This window comes from Bubalus bubalis, chromosome 2 (assembly GCF_019923935.1).
Source record: "Bubalus bubalis isolate 160015118507 breed Murrah chromosome 2, NDDB_SH_1, whole genome shotgun sequence".
Lineage (NCBI taxonomy): Eukaryota > Metazoa > Chordata > Mammalia > Artiodactyla > Bovidae > Bubalus > Bubalus bubalis.
In genome coordinates, this window is record NC_059158.1 from 7,409,382 (window position 1) to 7,428,345 (window position 18,964).

An 18,964-nucleotide genomic window follows, 5' to 3' on the forward strand; every position below is an offset into this window, starting at 1 on the left:
GTGGTGATGGTTTGCACGCTGCCGAGCGGCTGGCTCTGGTCCACTTGCTGCGCCCCGACGGCTCGCTTCTCCCCGCCTCCCCACGCCACCCGCCCCGAGCTCAGAAGCAGGGCAACTGACCAAGGGGAGATTCGACAGTGGCCATTCCACGTGCAAAAAGGACCCTCTTCTCCCTTCACCTGCCTCACCCCTGTATCTCTGCTCCCACTAATGTCTCCCCGGCACCCCCTTGCTCTCAAAGGGCCCTGGTGCTCTTTTTTTTTTTTTAATTAGATCACTATGAAAATACAGATCCAGCCCAGTACACTAGGGGAACTTTGGGGTGTGGCTCCTGGGGACTGTCTTACAGGGACAGCCTTGCACAGACAGGCCCTGCTGAAGGTCTCATCCTGGGCGCTGGTGACATTTGGGGCCACGTCGTCCTGGGGGGCGGTCCTGTGCATTGTAGGATGGTTCCCAACATCCCTGGACTCTTCCCACTGGTACCAGTGGTATTTCTTCCAGGCTGTGACAGTGAAAAATGTCTCCAGACATTGCCCAGGGTAGGGGTGGGGGACTAACATCCCTGGTTGAGAACCACATATGTAGACCCCAAACGTCAACTTCCACTGGATGCTGGGGTCAAGGACTGCAGTCTGGACAAGCTTTGTGCCAGCACTAGCTGTGAGATATGCGGGCTGCTGTCCTCTATCAAAAGCCTCGTCATGGGGATGAGCAGTGACTCCTGCTGCTTATGGACCCCCCGGCTGATGGGCAACTTTTCAGCAGTCAGAGGTGTCCCAAGGTGAAATGAGTGGCTTCCGGCCGGCTTCCAGGAAGACCCTGGTCTTCCCTTCCAGAGTAGGCTGGTATCTTCTCTTTGCTCTTCTAGAAACATCTCCACTCTTCTCCCCCTTTCTCTGTGGCCCAGACTCTCACCTGCAGGGACTCCAGGGATGGGCTTCCTTGCCCTCTGGCTTTTAGTTGGAGGGAAGGAGCAGGTGAGGTCAGGCTGTTGATTCCTCATGTTCCCTCATCCTGCAGGGTCACTGAGGGCTGGCTGTGCCCCCTTCAGTATGCTCGGCCTCCTTGGGCCCACGGATGGTGGGGGGGCCTCTCTGCACCAGCCTCTGCGGCTGCACCAACCTGTGGTTTTGCTCTGCCCAGCTCCTGATGTTTGCATCAAATCCTCTGAGTTCCTGTTAAAGTAGGACAATCCAGGTATATCGTATATTTCTTGCTGGGACCTTGTGTAGTACACAAAGTTGTGGGGACTTTATATATGAATATATTTAAATTTTATTTTTAACTGGAAGATAATTACTTTGTAATATTGCGATGGCTTCTGCCATACTCCAACAGAGACTTTATATTGAGGGTCCATGGATCTTCAAGGCCTCTTCTGAGCCCCAGATCTAGGAGGCTATGGTAGGCACAGGAGAGTGTTTCAGTAGTCGCTTGAACACTACTTTGAGGAGAAAAACTCTTTTATCTTGGTTGAGAGATAATGTATATTTATTCGTAAGTGTCTATGTTTGTGTCCTCGTCATGGAGGAAAGACAGGCATATTCAGAATGCCAAGCACTAGCATTGCAGACAGTATCGGTCGTTGGATCAAGAACCACTCCAACAAGCCCTTCTTTCTCTCTCAGAATCCTGGCTGTTACCACCCTCCTTGGAGTGGCCATGTCCTTCAGGAGACCCTGGGCTGTTTCTCAGCCCTGGGTTGTGAGTACTGATTTACTTCACTCTTCCTGCTAAGATGAGCTTTGGCATGGGTGTGTGATGCATTTGGGATTAGTCGGAAAGGGAGCTCTTCAGAGTGGCTACTAGTAAAGTTTCCTCACTCATAGAAAGACGCACAAGTAAAGGCTCTTCCCTTTATGCCACCTCTGGACACTCTGAGGGCTGTGATATCCAAAGCTGCAGCAGCCTTCTTGCCACCAGGAGGAAAGCGGAGCTCAAAGGTGAAGGGATCTTGGTCCTTGATGCCCTCTTCAAGTCAACGAATTGACCAAACTTAGATCTACTCTTCTTCCAGAGTTATACCATGAGACACGGTAGATGTTCTTATTGTTTAAGCTACTTCTACCTGTCATTTCTGGTACTTGGCCGGGAGCCCAAAGTAGGCTCCATAGGCTACAGTCCATAGGCCGCAGCCCATAGGCTGCAGTCCGGTGTGCACCTCATTTAATCCGGTAATGAACTGTAGGGATTAAAAATGTCATGCTAAGCCTTGAAGCAGCATTTGCTCAATCTCTCCTTGAAAATCTTAAATTCTGGCTTCTGCATTCGCGTGCTCTCCAGGGTTTTCCTTGGCCCCACTGGCTGCCCCATTTCCCTCTTTCTGGGATTCTACTCTTCTTGTGGGGACTCTCTTTTTTCCAGCGATAGTCACCTCTTGGGTGCCCTCAGTCAGCGCCCTAAATCTCATCACCACACGGGCACAGATGGCTCCATAAGTAAATCTCCTGCCCCCCTGTCGTTCAGCCCTGTGTATGCAACTGCCTGCTCGATCTGCCCCTTGGCTAGCTGATAGACCACCCCAACTTCACACGTCCCAAACAAGTCCTTGGGGTGTCCCCCCACCTCCGCAAACTTCTCCAGGCTTCTATATCTCAGTCAATGGCATCCTCTTTTCGCACAGGCCAAAATATCAGAGTCATCCTTTCCTCCTTTCTTACCCCACAACATGGAATCCGTGCATGCTCAGTAGCTCAGTGTGTCCCTTGACGATCCCATGGACTGTGGCCTGCCAGACTCCTCTGTCCATGGGATTTCCCAGGTAAAAATACTGGAGTGGGTTGCCATTTCCTCCTCCAGGGGATCCTCCTGACCTAGGGATCAAACCCACATCTCCTGCATTGGTAGGCAGATTCCTCGCCACTGAGCCACCTGGGAAGCCCACGGAAACCATACCCTTTAACAAATGTTTAACAAATGTTCCATTTGTTTCTTATCTCTTTCACCACTGCTAGTCTGAGCCACGAATCTCTCTGTCCTGCACCACAGCGACAGCTTCTGGTTCTTCCTGCTTCTCTGGCCATCCTACCATCAGCCATCAGCACATGAGCCTCGGGGATTTTTTTCTAGAATAAGTCAGATCTCGTTATTTCCCTGCTCAAACACCCTGTGGTTTCCCATCTCACTTAGAATACACTCAAAAGTCTCTATGCTGGCCTACACGGCCCCACTGGTTTGGTCTCTAGAAGCCCCTCCCGCCATCTCTTTCCTGCAACCCTACCGGCCTCATGCAATTTCCTTGAACGTGTTTTCTTTCCCTCAAGCACAAGTCTACCTTATGACCTTTGCACTGACCGCTCCCCATGTCTGGAATGTTCTTCTACCAACAAGCCTCATGTCACATCACTATTTTTTTTTTTTATTGAAGTAGAGATGATTTACAATATTATATTGGTTTCAGGTATACACCATAGTGATTCAACAATTTTTACAGATTATACTCATATACAAAATATGGGCTGTCTTCCCTGCTAAAAAGATATCCTTTTAGCTTGTTTATTTATCCTTTAGCTTACTTATATTTATTTATGTCTTAGAAGTTTGTGCCTCTGAGTCCCCTGCTCCTATCTCGCCTCCCCCACTCCCCTCTGCCATTTGTAACCACCAGTGTGTTCCCTATAACAGACACTTTTCACCTTCTTCAGGTCTCCACTGAACTGCCAGCCATCTCAGAAAGAACTTCCTTTAATCCTCTGCCAAACTAGCATTTCTTTTCATTCTCTGTCTCTTTACCCTGCTTTATTTTTTATCCTTATAAAGTCCCACTCCTTGATAATCGATTGCATATGAGTTTCTTTGCTTATTACCTGTCTCTCTGACTTGAATATAATCTCTGTGGGACCAGGGATTTTGTTTTGTTTGCTGCTGTGTTCCTGCACTTTAAACAACTACCTGGCCGTGTAGATTTGCTGAATGAATGAATGACTCCGCTCCAGTATTCCTTTGTTGTATAGCGGGGAGCTTACATGGGATCTCAGGTTATAGAGAGGGAAAAAAAAGCAGCTAGGATTCAGACCCAAACCTGTACTCTTTTGGTCCAGGGCTCTTTCTATTACTTTATACTGTCACCTACCTGCATAAGTTAATGATTATTTTCCTTCAAAGGTAATTTGTGATTTTATAGGGAGCAAAGTCACCTAGCACAGAAATGGGTTTCCAATTGGGCAGTTTGCGTCAACAAGTCAGAAGGGAGATGGTGTGTGTGTGTGTGTGGGGGGGGGGTGTTTGCTGGGTGACAAGGGGTGCCAAGAGTCTTCCTGGACTTGGATATCATATGACACCACAAAACCAATCCAGCATGTAGCCTGGACTGTCGTTTACCCTATAGCAAGTAGATGTCTTTTAATGAAGGAGTCAGCTTTCTAAGGATTTTAAGAGCAATGAGAGAAAATGAAATGCAACATCCAAATTGCAGGATGGGGAGTCTGTGTTCAGGATTAAGGTTGGGTCTTTAAAAACCAAACCTCCTTCCAGAAAATTCAGTTCAGTCTGAGATATTCAAATCATATGAGAAACATACCTGAAGGTGTTGACCAAGTAGCCTAGTTTAAGTTGGATCAGCTGATAATAAAATCTACCCTTTATTGAGTGCCTACTATGTTCCACATGCTGTTTATTTATGACAAAATCAACATCCATTGTTCACATTTATTTGTGGCTTATTACGTGACGAGACTACATAGTTTTAAGTGTTTAACAAGTTCACCTGACCCTCTTGAGAACACTTTTAAGGAAGGTGCTAGTATTTTCTGCATTTTGCTAATTAGAAAACTGATTTATAGAGGACTGCTCAGCAGTAAGTGGTCAAACTGGGATTTGAACACAGGCAGTTTGGCCTACAGGCTGTGCTATACTAAACGGCATAGATGTGCTCTCTCATTTAATGATCACAACTCTAGGAAATAGACACTATCACCTCCTCTTAATAGTTCCTGTCTTGAATTGCTGTAAAAGGATACAGGGGCTTAAGCCTCCAGTGAGTGCCTTTAAGATATCAGTCTTGAAGAAATTGGTCAAGACTAATTCCCTTACGGTTTGTGATTGAGAAATCACAATACAGTTCTCTAAACACTGAGAAACATTAAAACATTGCTGAGAAAATGAAACAAGACCTAAAGAAGAGGAGACATATAATGCGTTCATGGATCAAAACATTCAATAGTGGTAAGATGTCAATTCTCCCTAAATTAATTTATACATTCAGCATCATATCCATCAAAAGAGCTGTTGGTTTTTTTTAGAAATTCAAAAACTGATTATAAACCTCATACAGAAGTACAAAGGACCTAGAACAGCAAAAACAAAATAAAACAAACAGTAGTTTAAAAATGAAAAAATGATAAAAGAACAAAGTTGAAGAACTAATGCTGCTTGACTTCAAAACTTATAAGCTACACTAATCAAGACAGTGGGTTTTAGCTTAAAGGTAGACAAATAGATTAATGGAAAAAATTCATATACAAACAACTGATTTTTGATAAAAGTGCAAAAAAAATTGAGTGGGGAAACACAGTCTTTCCAACAAATGGTACTGGTACAATTGGATAGCCATATAAAATAATGAACTTCAATCCATAACTTCTATCATATAAATATTAACTCAAAATGGATCAAAGAAAAATGTAAAACCAAAAACATAAACTTCTGGAAGGTAATGTAGGATAAACTGTTTGTGGCCTTGGGCTAGGTAAAGGTTCCTTAGATATTGCATCAAAAGCACAATCCATAAGAGAACAAACTAATAAATATGATTTCATCAAAATTTAAAATGTCTGCTCTTCCAAAGACAATGTTAACAGAATGGAAAGACAAGTCAGAGCCTGGAAGAAAATGTTCACTCCAGAAAATAATCATTTCCAGAATTGATAAGAAACTCTCAAAACTCAATAATAAGAAAACCTTAAAAATTGACAAACTATATGAATGGACATTTGATTAAAGAAGACACATTGATGACAAGTAAACACAAGAACAGACATTCAGCATTATTAGTTATTAGGGAAATGCTAAGTAAAACCATGGTAAGATACCACTACAACTATCTGAATGGCTAAAATTAAAAGCAGAGTACATCATGAGAAATGCTGGGTTGGATGAATTGCAAGCTGGAATCAAGATTGCCGGGAGAAATATCAATAACCTCAGATATGCAGATGACACCACCCTTAAGGCAGAAAGTGAAGAAAAATTAAAGAGTCTCTTGATGAAAGTGAAAGAGGAGAGTGAAAAAGTTGGCTCAAAGCTCAAAATTCAGAAAACTAAGATCATGGCATCTGGTTCCCTCACTTCATGGCAAATAGATGGGGAAACAGTGGAAATAGTTGCTGACTTTATTTTTGGGGGCTCCAAAATCACTGCAGATGGTGATTGCAGCCATGAAATTAAAAGACGCTTACTCCTTGGAAGGAAAGTTATGACCAACTTAGACAGCATATTAAAAAGCAGAGACATTACTTTGCCAACAAAGGTCTGTTGGTTTTCGAAAAACTGTCCAGGCTATGGTTTTTCCTGTGGTCATGTATGGATGTGAGAGTTGGACTATAAAGAAAGCTGAGCACTGAAGAATTGATGCTTTTGAAGTGTGGTGTTGGAGAAGACTCTTGAGAGTCCCTTGGACAGCAACGAGATCCAACCAGTCCATCCTAAAGGAGATCAGTCCTGGGTGTTCATTGGAAGGACTGATGTTGAAGATGAAACTCCAGTACTTTGGCCACCTGATGCGAAGAGCTGACTCATTTGAAAAGACCCTGATGCTGGGAAAGATTGAAGGTGGGAGGAGAAGGGGATGACACAGGATGAGATGGTTGGATGGCATCACTGACTCAATGGACATGAGTTTGGGTAAACTCCAGGAGTTGGTGATGGACAGGAAGGCCTGGCGTGCTGCAGGCCATGGGGTTGCAGAGTTGGACACGACTGAGCAACTGAACTGAACTGAAAATTAAAAGAAAAATCTGACCATACCAAGTGTCAGCAAGCATATGGAGGAAATGGAACGCTCATATACTGTTGATGGGAATGTAAAATGGTACAACTGCTTTGGAACCCAGTTTGTCAGTTTCTTAAAAAGCTAGGCATTAGACCTACCACATGACCTATTCATTCATTCCCAGGTATTTATTTAACCAAAAGAAAAGAGAACATCTATCCATGCAGAGACTTTTAATTTTCCTCAGTAGAAGGATTCAGAAAGAAGGTATGTACTATAGGCTTCATTTATTAATATATTAATTTCTAGGAATTGAAAATGCAATGGCTGAAAGGAGATCAATGGTTTCCTGGGACAGGCGTAGAAAGGGGCAGAAGGTGGGATTAAAAAGGAACAAGAGAAAATTAGGGAGCAGGTGATGAATATGTTCATTATCTTGGTCATAGTAATGGTTTTACAGGTGTACATGTATGTCAACACTATGAAAGTTTACAGTTTAAATATGTGCAGTTTATTGTATTCCAAGTATACTTCAATAAAGCTACTTAAAAAAACCCAAGTAGTTAAATCTGTGGACATAGGTTTATATGTGTGTGACAAGCTGGCATGACGTCACAGAGTATACAAACCCTCTCCCTAGACACACAAGGAGACAGGCAGATAGACACAAACATGTGCACATATCAGTAAGAACACCTAGAGACTAGAAACAATACCCTCGAGTTTTCAGGCTGTATTCTTTATCCCCTCTGTCTCTGCCCTTCATTGTTGTTCATCACTCAGTCGTGTCTGACTCTTTGTGACTCCGTGGAGTGCAGCACACCAGGCTTCCCTGTCCTCCACTATCTCCCAGAGTTTGTTCAGACTCGTGTCCATTGAATTGGTGAGGCCATCCGACCACCTCATCCTCTGTCGCCCCCTTCTCCTGCTTTCAATCTTTCCCAGCATCAGGGTCTTTTCCAATGAGTTGGCGCTTTGCATCAGGTGGCCAAAGTCTTGGAGCTTCAGCTTCAGCATTAGTCCTTCCAATGAATATTCAGAATTGACTGTCCTTTATGTACTGTCCTATAAACTCCTGAGGTTCTGTGGTAGAGCTTTCTGAGCTTATTTTCACTTAAAAAGGATTGTGTGAACACTGAAGCCTTCAGTGTACAAGATTTCAAAGTTGTGGGAAGGAGAGTGGAGAAGGACCTTCCTGTATAGCAGAAGGGAGAAGGGACAGGGCTAAGTAGGATGCTAACCCATCACCTGGCAGGTTAGAGGTGGCACTTACCCTTTCAGCTTCTGGAAGCTGAATTTTATAATGAGCTGCCACTGTATTTATCACCTAACAATTGCTGCAATTGAATAAGGTGTGAAGAAAACCTGGAAAACATTAGTTGTCAATGACCATGGTATCTTTGATGAAGCTGTCTATGGTAGGGTCCCAGATGTGATTGAAAATCAGCCCACAGCCTGTTATAATGGTTTAGGTTCCTTATGTCCCTTCATTCTATGTACTGCTTCTGGCTTATAATATGGCAATTGTTTTGTCAGATCACGAAAAGCAGTCATATTATTAAAACATCTTGATCTTGACTTTATATATATGATTCAGTCAAAACTGAATAAGGCTGGTCAGCTGCAGTTTGAGAAGAGCATAGAACGAGCCTGAGCTGTTGCTGAGTAATATTACTTCCTGCCCAGGTGCACCCCATAAAGCGATGTTTACCTTGAAGTATATACCATGGTCTAAGGTCTGTTAGCTTCATAAAACTGACTTTGCTGGCATGCTCAAGGTGGAACCAGCTCACAGCATCAGATATAGTTAGAGTAGTTTAAAGTAAATGCAACTGGCAAGTCGACCAGAAAGGTGTGAGACAGCTATGCCAGGAGGCTTGCTACACGAGGAGCCACATTATGACAAGGTTGAGTGGTGTCCAAAGAGTCATAAATGTTACTGACAAAGGTTTGAGGCACTTTGGCCCACAGTAGGGATGGTCTCATTAAGAGAGCCATACTGCCGTGTTCAACACTCCCATGACTGTGTCTTCACTAGATGGTTTCACGTTGTCGGGCTCTGCCATCCAGAGGGCTTCTGTGACCCCCTGACTCTTTTAACTGCTTCCTTGGCCACCCAGCTCCTGTTTACACAGCCTTCATCCAAACAACCACTCCGTTTTCTACCCATGAACCTACAATCAAATATATACCCTCCTTGTTACTGTACCCCTAGATCTGTGGGGCTGAAGTCTGCGACGCTCCCATATACTTCTATTTGGCTTACTTCCACAGTGGGCTATTTACATCCATCCTGCTTTTGCCATTTTGTATGCATTTGATCTATGCATTTTAGTAGTTCCACTCTGAAAGCAACCTTATTTCCAAGTTCTCTAAAGACTCTTAACCAGCCAGCCTCCATCTCTCCTACTTTCCCGACTGACCCTTGTTTTGAGTTCAAGCTTTGCCATAGATTAACCTGAGTTCAATGAATCCATTCATCTTGCTGTCTTAATAAGATGTCACTCTATTCCCCCAACTTACAAGAAAAAACTTTTTTTTGAAGAAGGGGAGGGATTTTCTTGGTGGTTAAGATTCTGAGCTCCCTGTTTCCACTGCAGGGGGGCAGGGTTCCATCCCTGGTCAGGGAACTAAGATCTCCTATGCCTGTGCGGTGCAGCTGAAAAAAGAAAAGAAGAAAGAAGGGGTGCAGTGGGCATGGAAAGAAGAGAATGAGGTAGAAAGGCGGGATAAAGGCACATGTAATTAAATTCTGTACTATTTTTAATATCTGATCTGTAAACATGAAAATGTGATTGTCCTTTGGCTAAAAATATAATTTGGCACTGCTATATGTCTAATTCTATTATTACTGTTACTTGATTTCATGTGATAATGTTTGGATTAGATCAGCACCTTAATTTCCAGCCAAGTGGCAGTTATTATTTTTATTTCTTTTCCCTGTCTCGTTGTTATGGTGGTGGAGGGGAGACCTCAGAATGTTAACTAGTTTGACAAAGATTCTTAAACCTAAGAGAACTAACGTGCAGCCTGTCCTCAATGTCATATCTCCAGATGAAAAAGTTAAAATCCAGGCAAAAAAAATCCAGATGTAGAACCTTCATGATGATCAAGTCAGGGTGTAAAAAAATAGATACATAACTGAATGTTCAGTAGACATTGATGGAGACAGTCAGAGACGTGGCCAAGATTTCTCCAGGCAACTTTCAGAACCTGACAAGGAGACCAGCCTTCCCTGGCCCACTTCCTCATTCTTTATCAGGTATTTTTGGGAAACCTCTGTTTTTTTCTCACATTTGATTTCAACTGTGAGGAGGACGTCCGGGCGTCTTTTTCGCAGGACAGTGTGATGGTTGGGACTGGGGCTGACACCATCCAGACTTTCTCTCTATATAATCTCTGTCTCCACCCTTTAAGCTCTCTTGGTAGAATCGAGCACAAAACACAAGCCCTAATAGGTGACTCTAGCCTCTGAATAAAGCATTACAGGGTATTCTGTTTCTATTTTTCTTGACTTTCCGCAAAGTAATTTCATATCCCTTGGGAGCCAAGAAGCATTTCCTGTAATTAGGGTTTGCTACTGGCACTTGCTCCCTGAAACACTCATCTGTCCAGCTCCCAGGCTGAGAACTGTGCCGGAATTGTGGGTTCAGAGCAGGGGTGGTCATAGTCCTTCTCACCCTGGAGTCCTGGGTAGAAAGTTCTAGAAACAATGCTCCAACTGTATCTTGAGATTTTTATGAGCCCTTTTATACACTAATTGAAAGCAACAGGAATGGGCAGGAGCCTCTTGGCCAGACTGAACTGCTGCTGATTAGCTGTGTGATGAGCTGCGTGTAACGTATGCTCTTTGGGTCTCTGTTGCCTCAACTGAAAAAAAACCAAGTAACAAAAAACTTGAAGGGATGGGAAGCAAGGGGCATTTGAGGACTTTCTGAGGCAAACACTATTATCATCTTTGCGCTTCTTAGTTCTCAGCTAGTAGCCTGCTGGCGGAAGTGATTACTCCACGTTCCTGGCCTGCTCCCTAGAAAGTCCCCCACCCTCTCTCTCTTAGCCATACTGCTGGAAGGGGAGGACCCTGAGATGGTGGGGCCACATAATAGAAAGCCAGATTCCTGAGGACAACTGCCCAAGAGAGTCATGGACTCTCACAGGAGTGAGGACTGAACTGTACTGGGCTAGCCCCCCAAGATGACAGGATTTACTTGTTACTGCAGCTCACAGCAGGACTACTCTGACTAGCATGACCTTCCAGCTCTAAAATGCTGCATCTAATAAACAGCAGTCATGTATGGATGTGAGAGTCAGACCATAAGGAAGGCTGAGTGCCGAAGAATTGATGCTTTTGAACTGCGGTGTTGGAGAAGACTCTTGAGAGGTCCTTAGACTGCAAGGAGATCAAACCAGTCAATCCTAAAGGAAATCAGTCCTGAATATTCACTGGAAGGACTGATGCTGAAGATGAAGCTCAAATACTTTGGCCACCTGATGCGAAGAACTGACTCATTGGAAAAGACCCTGATGCTGGGAGGCAGGAGGAGAAGGGGGCGACTGAGGATGAGATGGTTGGATGGCATCACCAACTCGATTGACATGAATTTCAGCAGGCTTTGGGAGCTGGTGATGGACAAGGAAGCCTGGCGTGCTGCAGTCCACGGGTTCACAGAGAGTCAGACATGACTGAGTAACTGAACTGAACTGAATAAATGGCAAGTACAGATCAGAGATAGAGATTTAAACAGAGGAAGGAAGCTGGATATAAGTCTGCTGTTTACTTGGATGTCTTTCTCAAAGACGCTTCTCTCAAAGAGATGGTAAAAAGTCAGAAGGATCTGTGGGAAATGCTCAAAGGGCTGCATATGTGTGATTCTTTATGGTGTGATTGTGACTCTGTGTGTGTTACCGAGCCCTGGTCAAACCCAGAGAAATACTATTAAAAAGAGAATATAGGACAATTGTGGGAAAATTATAACAGAAACCTCCATCAATAAGAGAACTCAGAATAGGCCTAAGGACGTAAAGCTCGCTGATTCCCGCACTCGTGATGTTTGTGGGGAGATGGTGAGTGTAGAGTCACCTCTGACTTCTCAGTGGCTGTGATGTTTTTCTTGTGCTGCTTCTAGAATTTTTTTTTTTTGTCACATGGAAAGTGATCAGGTCTAGGTGGCTACTGATCGTTTTGAGGGGAAGAGCTGCTCTTTCCATGTGTTTAGTTTAATCCTTTTCCAGAACAGATTCCCACTAGAAATTGTTTTCATCCCGACTTAATTTTACTGAGTGAAAGTACCATTTTCAAGAAACCCCCAAAGCTTCATACTTTGGAATAAATGAGGCCTCTCCGTGGGAAAAGAAAGCCAGAAAATGCTGGGAAAGCACGTGGCCCCATGTCAAACTGGACCTAGGCCTGATGTCTCTTTGACAGTGTCGCTTCTTTGGGGCTTTGTGATCCACAATCGAACACAGTCAGCCCTCAGCGTTCCCACCCAGGGGAGCTCAACCTGACTTGATTTAGATGAGAGAGTTCAACCTCTGTCCAGATGTGTTTCTTTGCAGGCTCAGCAACTCTTACCCATGCAGGACACTTCATCCTGGAATATGCTTCCCATTTTCCAGACAAGCTCAGGGGATCTGAGTCCCCTGATACAATCTCTGTCTGCACTAAATTGCCCCGTAGTAGTGATTTATACCCCAATAAAACTACATATTGAAATGGAGAGTTGGTTTGATTGTACACCAACATAATTTATGCATGTTTTACTTTTGGAATAAACTTGGTATTTATGCAAGGGGGCGAGGTCTTTGTGATGGGAGGTGCATTTCCACATCAACAGAGCTGCTGACAGTGAAGGACAGCAGAAAGAAATGTCCCCGGACATCTTTAGATCACCCCAGAATCTGAGAAATGTCCTCCTTCAAGTTAGGAGATGAATCATCTCTTTTCCATTTGCTGAAAGAAAGGGAAGGCGGCTAACTCTTTTTGGAGGCCTTCTTTGCATGAAACATAGTGCTAGCCGCTCTGAGTACATATTTTTTATTTAAATCTTTCAACAGTCTAACGTAAGTTGGCATTATTCTCCTCACTTTGCAGAGGAGGAATTGGAGGTGGAGAGGGGGTAAGAAATGTTAGTAAAGAGTGGGGTAGAGATTTGAATCCTATCTTTTTGGCTCCAGAGAGCATCCTTTCCCCAAAGCCACTCTGTCACCAACCTGCTGGGCTTTCTCTGTGTGCAGAATTGGGTTCCATGTTTCAGGGTTCAGAATTAGTCACCTTTTAACCTACTGAAGGCAATTAACCTTCAGTTAAACCTCCTTTTAACCAGGAGAAGGCAATGGAAACCCACTCCAGTACTCTTGCCTGGAAAATCCCATGGACGGAGGAGCCTGGTAGGCTGCAGTCCATGGGGTCGCACAGAGTCGGACACGACTGAAGCGACTTAGCAGCAACCTACTGAGAGCCATGATGAGAAATTTCTTAAGAAGATGACGGTGAATCTTTCCCCCCGCTTAAGGGACGTCCATTCATGTGTGTCACTGTGGACACGGCAGAGCACTGACCGGGGGCCCCACTTGAGATCGAGCAGTCATCCTGTCAGCGCCTGGAGACTTGGCCACTGGCAGCTCCCGGATGAGTCCCCCTGAGACCGTCCTCAACAGAAGACAGCATCTCAGGCTGGTCTCAGGGACGTCATGCCTCCTCCCTGGGGTAGTCCACTCCCTGCGGCTGGTCCACCCATTGGCTTCAGTTTCGGACCCTTGGAAGGGCCGCCCCAGAGGGTCTGTGCGCTTAGCCCGGGCCTTTACTGTGACCGCGGGGCGGTCAGCCCTCTCTCCACCTAATCCTGCTTCTTTCACTGCGTGTACATATTCCTGAGACGGCTCCCCATCACCCCCTGCACACCATTCTCCGTCTTTCCAGAGTTTGCTTCTCTGGGAACTCAACCTGTGAGGCTGTCAAACCAGATTTTCCCTGTGGATTCGTGTTGCGTGTGTTTAGTCAGTGTTCTGGGCTTGCGTCCCTTTCCAAATTTGTATGTTGAGGTCCCCCCCGCCCACATCTCAGAATGTGACTTGGCCTGGAGATAAGTCTCTGAAGAGGTGATGAAGGGTCAGTCAGGTCACCAGAGCGGATGCTGCTCCAGCAGGACTGGTGTCCTTGTGAGAAGAGACGAGCACACAGGCACGCAGAGAGGAGGCCACATAGGACTCAGAGAAAAGACGGCTGCCTACAGGCCAAGGAGAGAGGCCTCAGGAGAAACCAGACCGTTGCCAGCTTGAACTTGGGCTTGCTGCCTCCAGAACTGCCAGAACATACGTTTCTGTGAAGTCACCGGGGCTGGAGGACTCCATAGTGACAGCCCCTGTGGACTAATAAAGGCAGATTTCGAGGTACTTCATTTCTGTCCCTCTTCTTTCATCTTTCCTCTCAAGGAACAACTCAGAAATCTGAACAACTTAAAGTGTCTTTTTAGATGGGAGGAGGTAAGGTAATAATTCCCAGTAGACAGCTTTCGTATTCTCTAAAATACATCAAAATAATCATATTTTTAAAGAGGTGAAAAAATAGTATGTGAACTACCCCCACTTCAATGTATTTTCCTTTTTAGGACACTTATCACAAGGCTGTAAATCCACCGTCTGACATCTAGTTTGGACCGGGGTGAACCTATATTTAATGGGAAAAAAGGACACCATTTTCAAGTTCTGTCAGTCAGCGCTTTTCTGGCCTCTGTGAAGCACAGACTCAGTCTGGCTTTCTTCTTTAGAGAAACCCTAACAGACCTTGTCCAACTTCCAGCTTCCTGCCTTCATACAAAGGGGAAGAGTCAGGGATGCCAGAGAAAAAGCTTTACAGTTTAAAGGGTTTTCCAAGCCAGCCTTTCACTCTCCCCCAGCAGCGTGTTGGGGAATATTTAACTCCCGGCTTTCTAAATGCAAAACAACATGAAGCAGTTTCTGCCGACTTCTGTGCTGTAAATACCCCCACCATGGCTGACATCAAGAGACTAGGGAAGAGTGCGAAGTAGGTCTGGGGGCTTGACCATCTGCCCCCACACACGCTGAATCCAGCTGGACGCAGAAGAAGGCTGCTCGCTGGTCTCTCTGCAGCCCTCAGCTGGCCCTCCAGGTGGGAGTTGCGTTCTCCACTTTCTTTTTTTTGTTGTTTTAATAAATATGTATTGATTTATTTGAAAACACCGGGTCTTAGTTGCGGCAGGCAGGATCTGGTTCCCTGACTGGGGATAGAACCCGGGCCCCCTGCACTGGGAGCACAGAGTCTTAGCCACTGGACCACCAGGGAAGTCCCTCCACTTTCTCCTCACACTGATATTTGTACTGATGTTTGCTTCAGGGCCTGCCGGTGTTTGTTGAGCTCTTTGGTAAGTGCTTCCTTTTAAGAGTGTTTATGGATTTAGCACAGGTCTCCCCAAACAAACTTTTTTTGGGCCACACGCTCATGGGTTCTTCACTGTCACTCTTGGAGCCAGAAAACCGCAGCCTGAGGGGTCTCAGGAGATCAGCCACGTCAGCGTAAGCCTGACTCCCAAAGGTTCGTCATCTTTCCAGCCTTTCCTTACACTCTGCTTCTCCCATCTTCCCCCTTTAGTGGTTTAGTTTAGCTGCATAGACTTTATTTCATCTGTGCTACAGGACTCCAGGTCTCACTGATTGTTGGGTGTGCTCAGTAGCTCAGTCGTGTCCAACTCGTTGCCACCCTGCGGACTGTAGCCCGCCTGGCTCCTCTATGCACGGGGATTCTCCAGGCAGGAAGACTGGAGCGGGTTGCCGTTTCCTACTCCAGGGGATCTCCCAACTCAGGGATCGAACCTGTGTCTCTTGTGGGTTCTTTACCACTAGTGCCACCTGGGAAGCGGCGCCCACCCCCTCGCCAGGTCTGATGGGAGGGCTTGCCAAATGCAGTTCTAAGCAACTTACATATGTAATCGTCAAGGGAACCCCTTGAGGTAGATACTATTCTCACCCCCATTTTATAGATGAATAAACTGAGGCAAAGAGAGGTTAAATAACTTGTTCAAAGTCCTGCTACTCATCAGTGGCGGGGCTGGGATTCAAATCGGGCAGTCTGACTTCACGGCCGTCTGTGCAGCTGGCAGACTGTCTTCCTTCTCCCTGAAGAGCAGCAGGAATATATCCTTAGGAAGCCCTGACAGCCGGGAATAAATGCTCCTGTTTAATAGGTGATGCTGAGAACTGCCAAATATTTACATACTACATAGTCTTCTGTCATGTAAGTGTGTGTGTGTGTATGGAATATTTTAAATAAATTTCAATGATGAGAAAAAAAATCACTCCAAAGTTGTGAAATTAATGATCTCAAAAGACCCTTGGACTCTGAATGTAGATAAGCAAATTGGGGATTCCGTGTGGTAGGAGTGTCTGGTTTTCAAGGTGAGGGTACCAAAAGTTGAGAAGCAACCTGTATTTGATATACCCCAGAGCTAATATTCACTGCAGGGACTGAAATGAAATGAAATACGCCTTGCTTTGGAGAAGGCGATCTCCCCTTCTTCCCTCCTCTTCTTTCTCTCTTTCTTTCTTTTTCCCTCTCTTTCTTTCTTCTTTCCTTCCTCTGCTTTTGTCTCACTTTAGGAAAACTGGCTGAGCAGATAGAAAAAAATGAGCAGAGGTGATTGTTATTTCACTCTTCATTAAGAAATTAATTCACATCGAATGCCTCTAGGAATTGCAAACGTAATTTGCTCCAGTTTGAATTCAGACTTGGGTGGAGGCTTCCAAGTGTCCAATTCTGTCACAGATTTTTGTCATAGAACCCTAGGACTAGGGAAGATTTTTTTAATAGGCCTTTAACTTCCAAACGGTACAGTGATATGACAGCCTAGCTGGTTGAATAAAAGAAATCCTTTTGTTACTTAAAATATTTTAAGAACGTATTTGTCATTTTGCTTAACTGACAGCCATTTACCTGTATATGGACTCCCATGGCTGCCTGGAGTTTTCTTGTGTTAATGGTTAGTTCTTACGTGATAAAGACAACAGATTACTGATCCCAACCCATAGAGGAATTAACTTTTTTTCCATTGAGCACAAGTTACTTTATGTACACTTTCTCATTTCATCCTCAAGACAGTCCTTCTATCACCATTTTATAAACTTGAAAACAGACTCAAAATCTCAAGTTAGTGGCTGCTGCTGCTGCTAAGTCGCTTTAGTCATGTCCGACTCTGTGCGACCCCATAGACGGCAGCCCACCAGGCTCCCCCGTCCCTGGGGTTCTCCAGGCAAGAACACTGGAGTGGGTTGACATTTCCTTCTCCAATGCAGGAAAGTGAAAAGTGAAAGGGAAGTCGCTCAGTCATGTCCGACTCTTCGCGACCCCATGGACTGCAGCCTACCAGGCTCCTCTGTCCATGGGATTTTCTAGGCAAGAGTGCTGGAGTGGGGTGCCATTGCCTTCTCCGCAAGTTAGTGGAGTGAGGCTTAAATCCATGTCTGCCTCCAAGGGTACCACGCAAGAGCACGCTGCCTGCTTCCAGTAAAAGTCAATTAATAGGCGAAATTACACATTGCTTCTTTCATTTAGTTTCCATAAAACCTTAGCAAGCCTTGGTTCAGTAGGAGGATGAATTCTTTTAACCCTAACCTCCACCCTAGGCCAACACGTTTTCTTATGAAACGGCTGAATGGAAAAGGATTTGTTTAGAGACAACGGGCAGACAGAGAGAGGAGACACCAAAGGACTGGCTAATTGGTAACCTAGGTCAGGGGTCTCCAACCTTCAGGATCTAATGCCTGATGATCTGAGGTGGAGCTGATTTAATGATAATAGAAATCAAGTGCACAGTAAATAAATAATGTCCTTGACTCACCCTGACGCCATCCCCTCCCCCACCTCTGGTCCGTGGAAAAATTGTTTTCCATGAGACCGGTCCCCGGTGCCAAAAAGGTTGGGGGCCAATGACCCAGGTGATCAGCTTCTGTTCAGTTCAGAAGTGCAAGCTCCAGACTTGCTAGGGCACTAGTACATGAGGTGGAATATTCGACCTCTGTCCCAAGAGATTCTTCCCCTGAGATTTCTGAATGGAAGAGGAGTTTCTGTGGGTATCAGCACATCCATGTAAAAAGATTCACCTAACAGAGCAAAATCTGGGGGCCTAACATAAACCTTCAATTTCAAGTGTTAGTTGCAATCCTGGGTGGGAAATGGAATACCATTTCTATTACTGTTTCAAATGCATTTGTCTGAGTTGGACCACACATAACGTGTGGTTTTTTCAACAGTACTCACCCTTGCCCACATTTTCCCAGGTGCTTCTCTGTCTCTTACGCTAAAGAATGCTGGAGCTCTGGGTCTTGACAAGGATGATCCCAGTGTTTTAGTTGGCTGATCAGATTCTTCGTTTTCATAGCTCTACTTAGAGAACACACTGTGTTCTCATGCCGGTATATGACATTAGGGAGCTCACAGCTTCCTGGGCCTGAAAAGAGAAGTTAAAAAAAGAGTGGGTAAACTCTGGCAGAGGCCAAGATGCTTTTCATCACTTATGGGTGGCATCACAGGAGCTGGAAATCTTGTTAATAGAATCCAAAGTCTCAGTAATAGAGTTGTCTCATTAATGGAACCCATCATTCATTCATGCAGTCAAGGGTAATATTTATGGAAAATATAGTAAACATATTTTTTATTATGCATGAGCTGAAACCTTAGAGATGCACAAAGTATGGTCCTGTTCTCAAAGAGCTCACAGTCTAGGAGGGCAAACGGAATAATCCGGTCCTATAAAATGTTACAGCAATTCTGGCAGAATGCAAAGCAGGTGTGGTAAGGGCACCAAGTAGGGAAAAAGTAAATGTTGGCTGGAGTCTTGTGCAATGGGTAGATGTTAGCCAGGTGTTTCTTACTGGGGTAAAATGGTAGAAATGAGTGATCCTTCATTGTCTGTAACCTACAACTTTCTCTGCCATTGATTTCCCTTGTTTTTCTGCACCTCGACCTCCCTGCCTCACTTACTGCTGCTGCTGCTGTTCAGTCGCTCAGTCGTGTCCAACCCT

General features: G+C 44.9%; 1 protein-coding gene across 1 annotated transcript in view; it reads right to left on the minus strand.

Moving 5' to 3' along the window:
- Positions 1-18,964, minus strand: part of NEDD9 (neural precursor cell expressed, developmentally down-regulated 9) — a 190,987-nt gene that overhangs the window by 103,647 nt on the left and 68,376 nt on the right. Inside the window, exon 2 of the mRNA XM_044927043.2 lies at positions 18,201-18,390. Coding sequence (XP_044782978.2) covers positions 18,201-18,212 — 12 coding nt within the window. The 5' untranslated portion in view covers positions 18,213-18,390. The remainder of the gene's footprint in view (positions 1-18,200; positions 18,391-18,964) is intronic.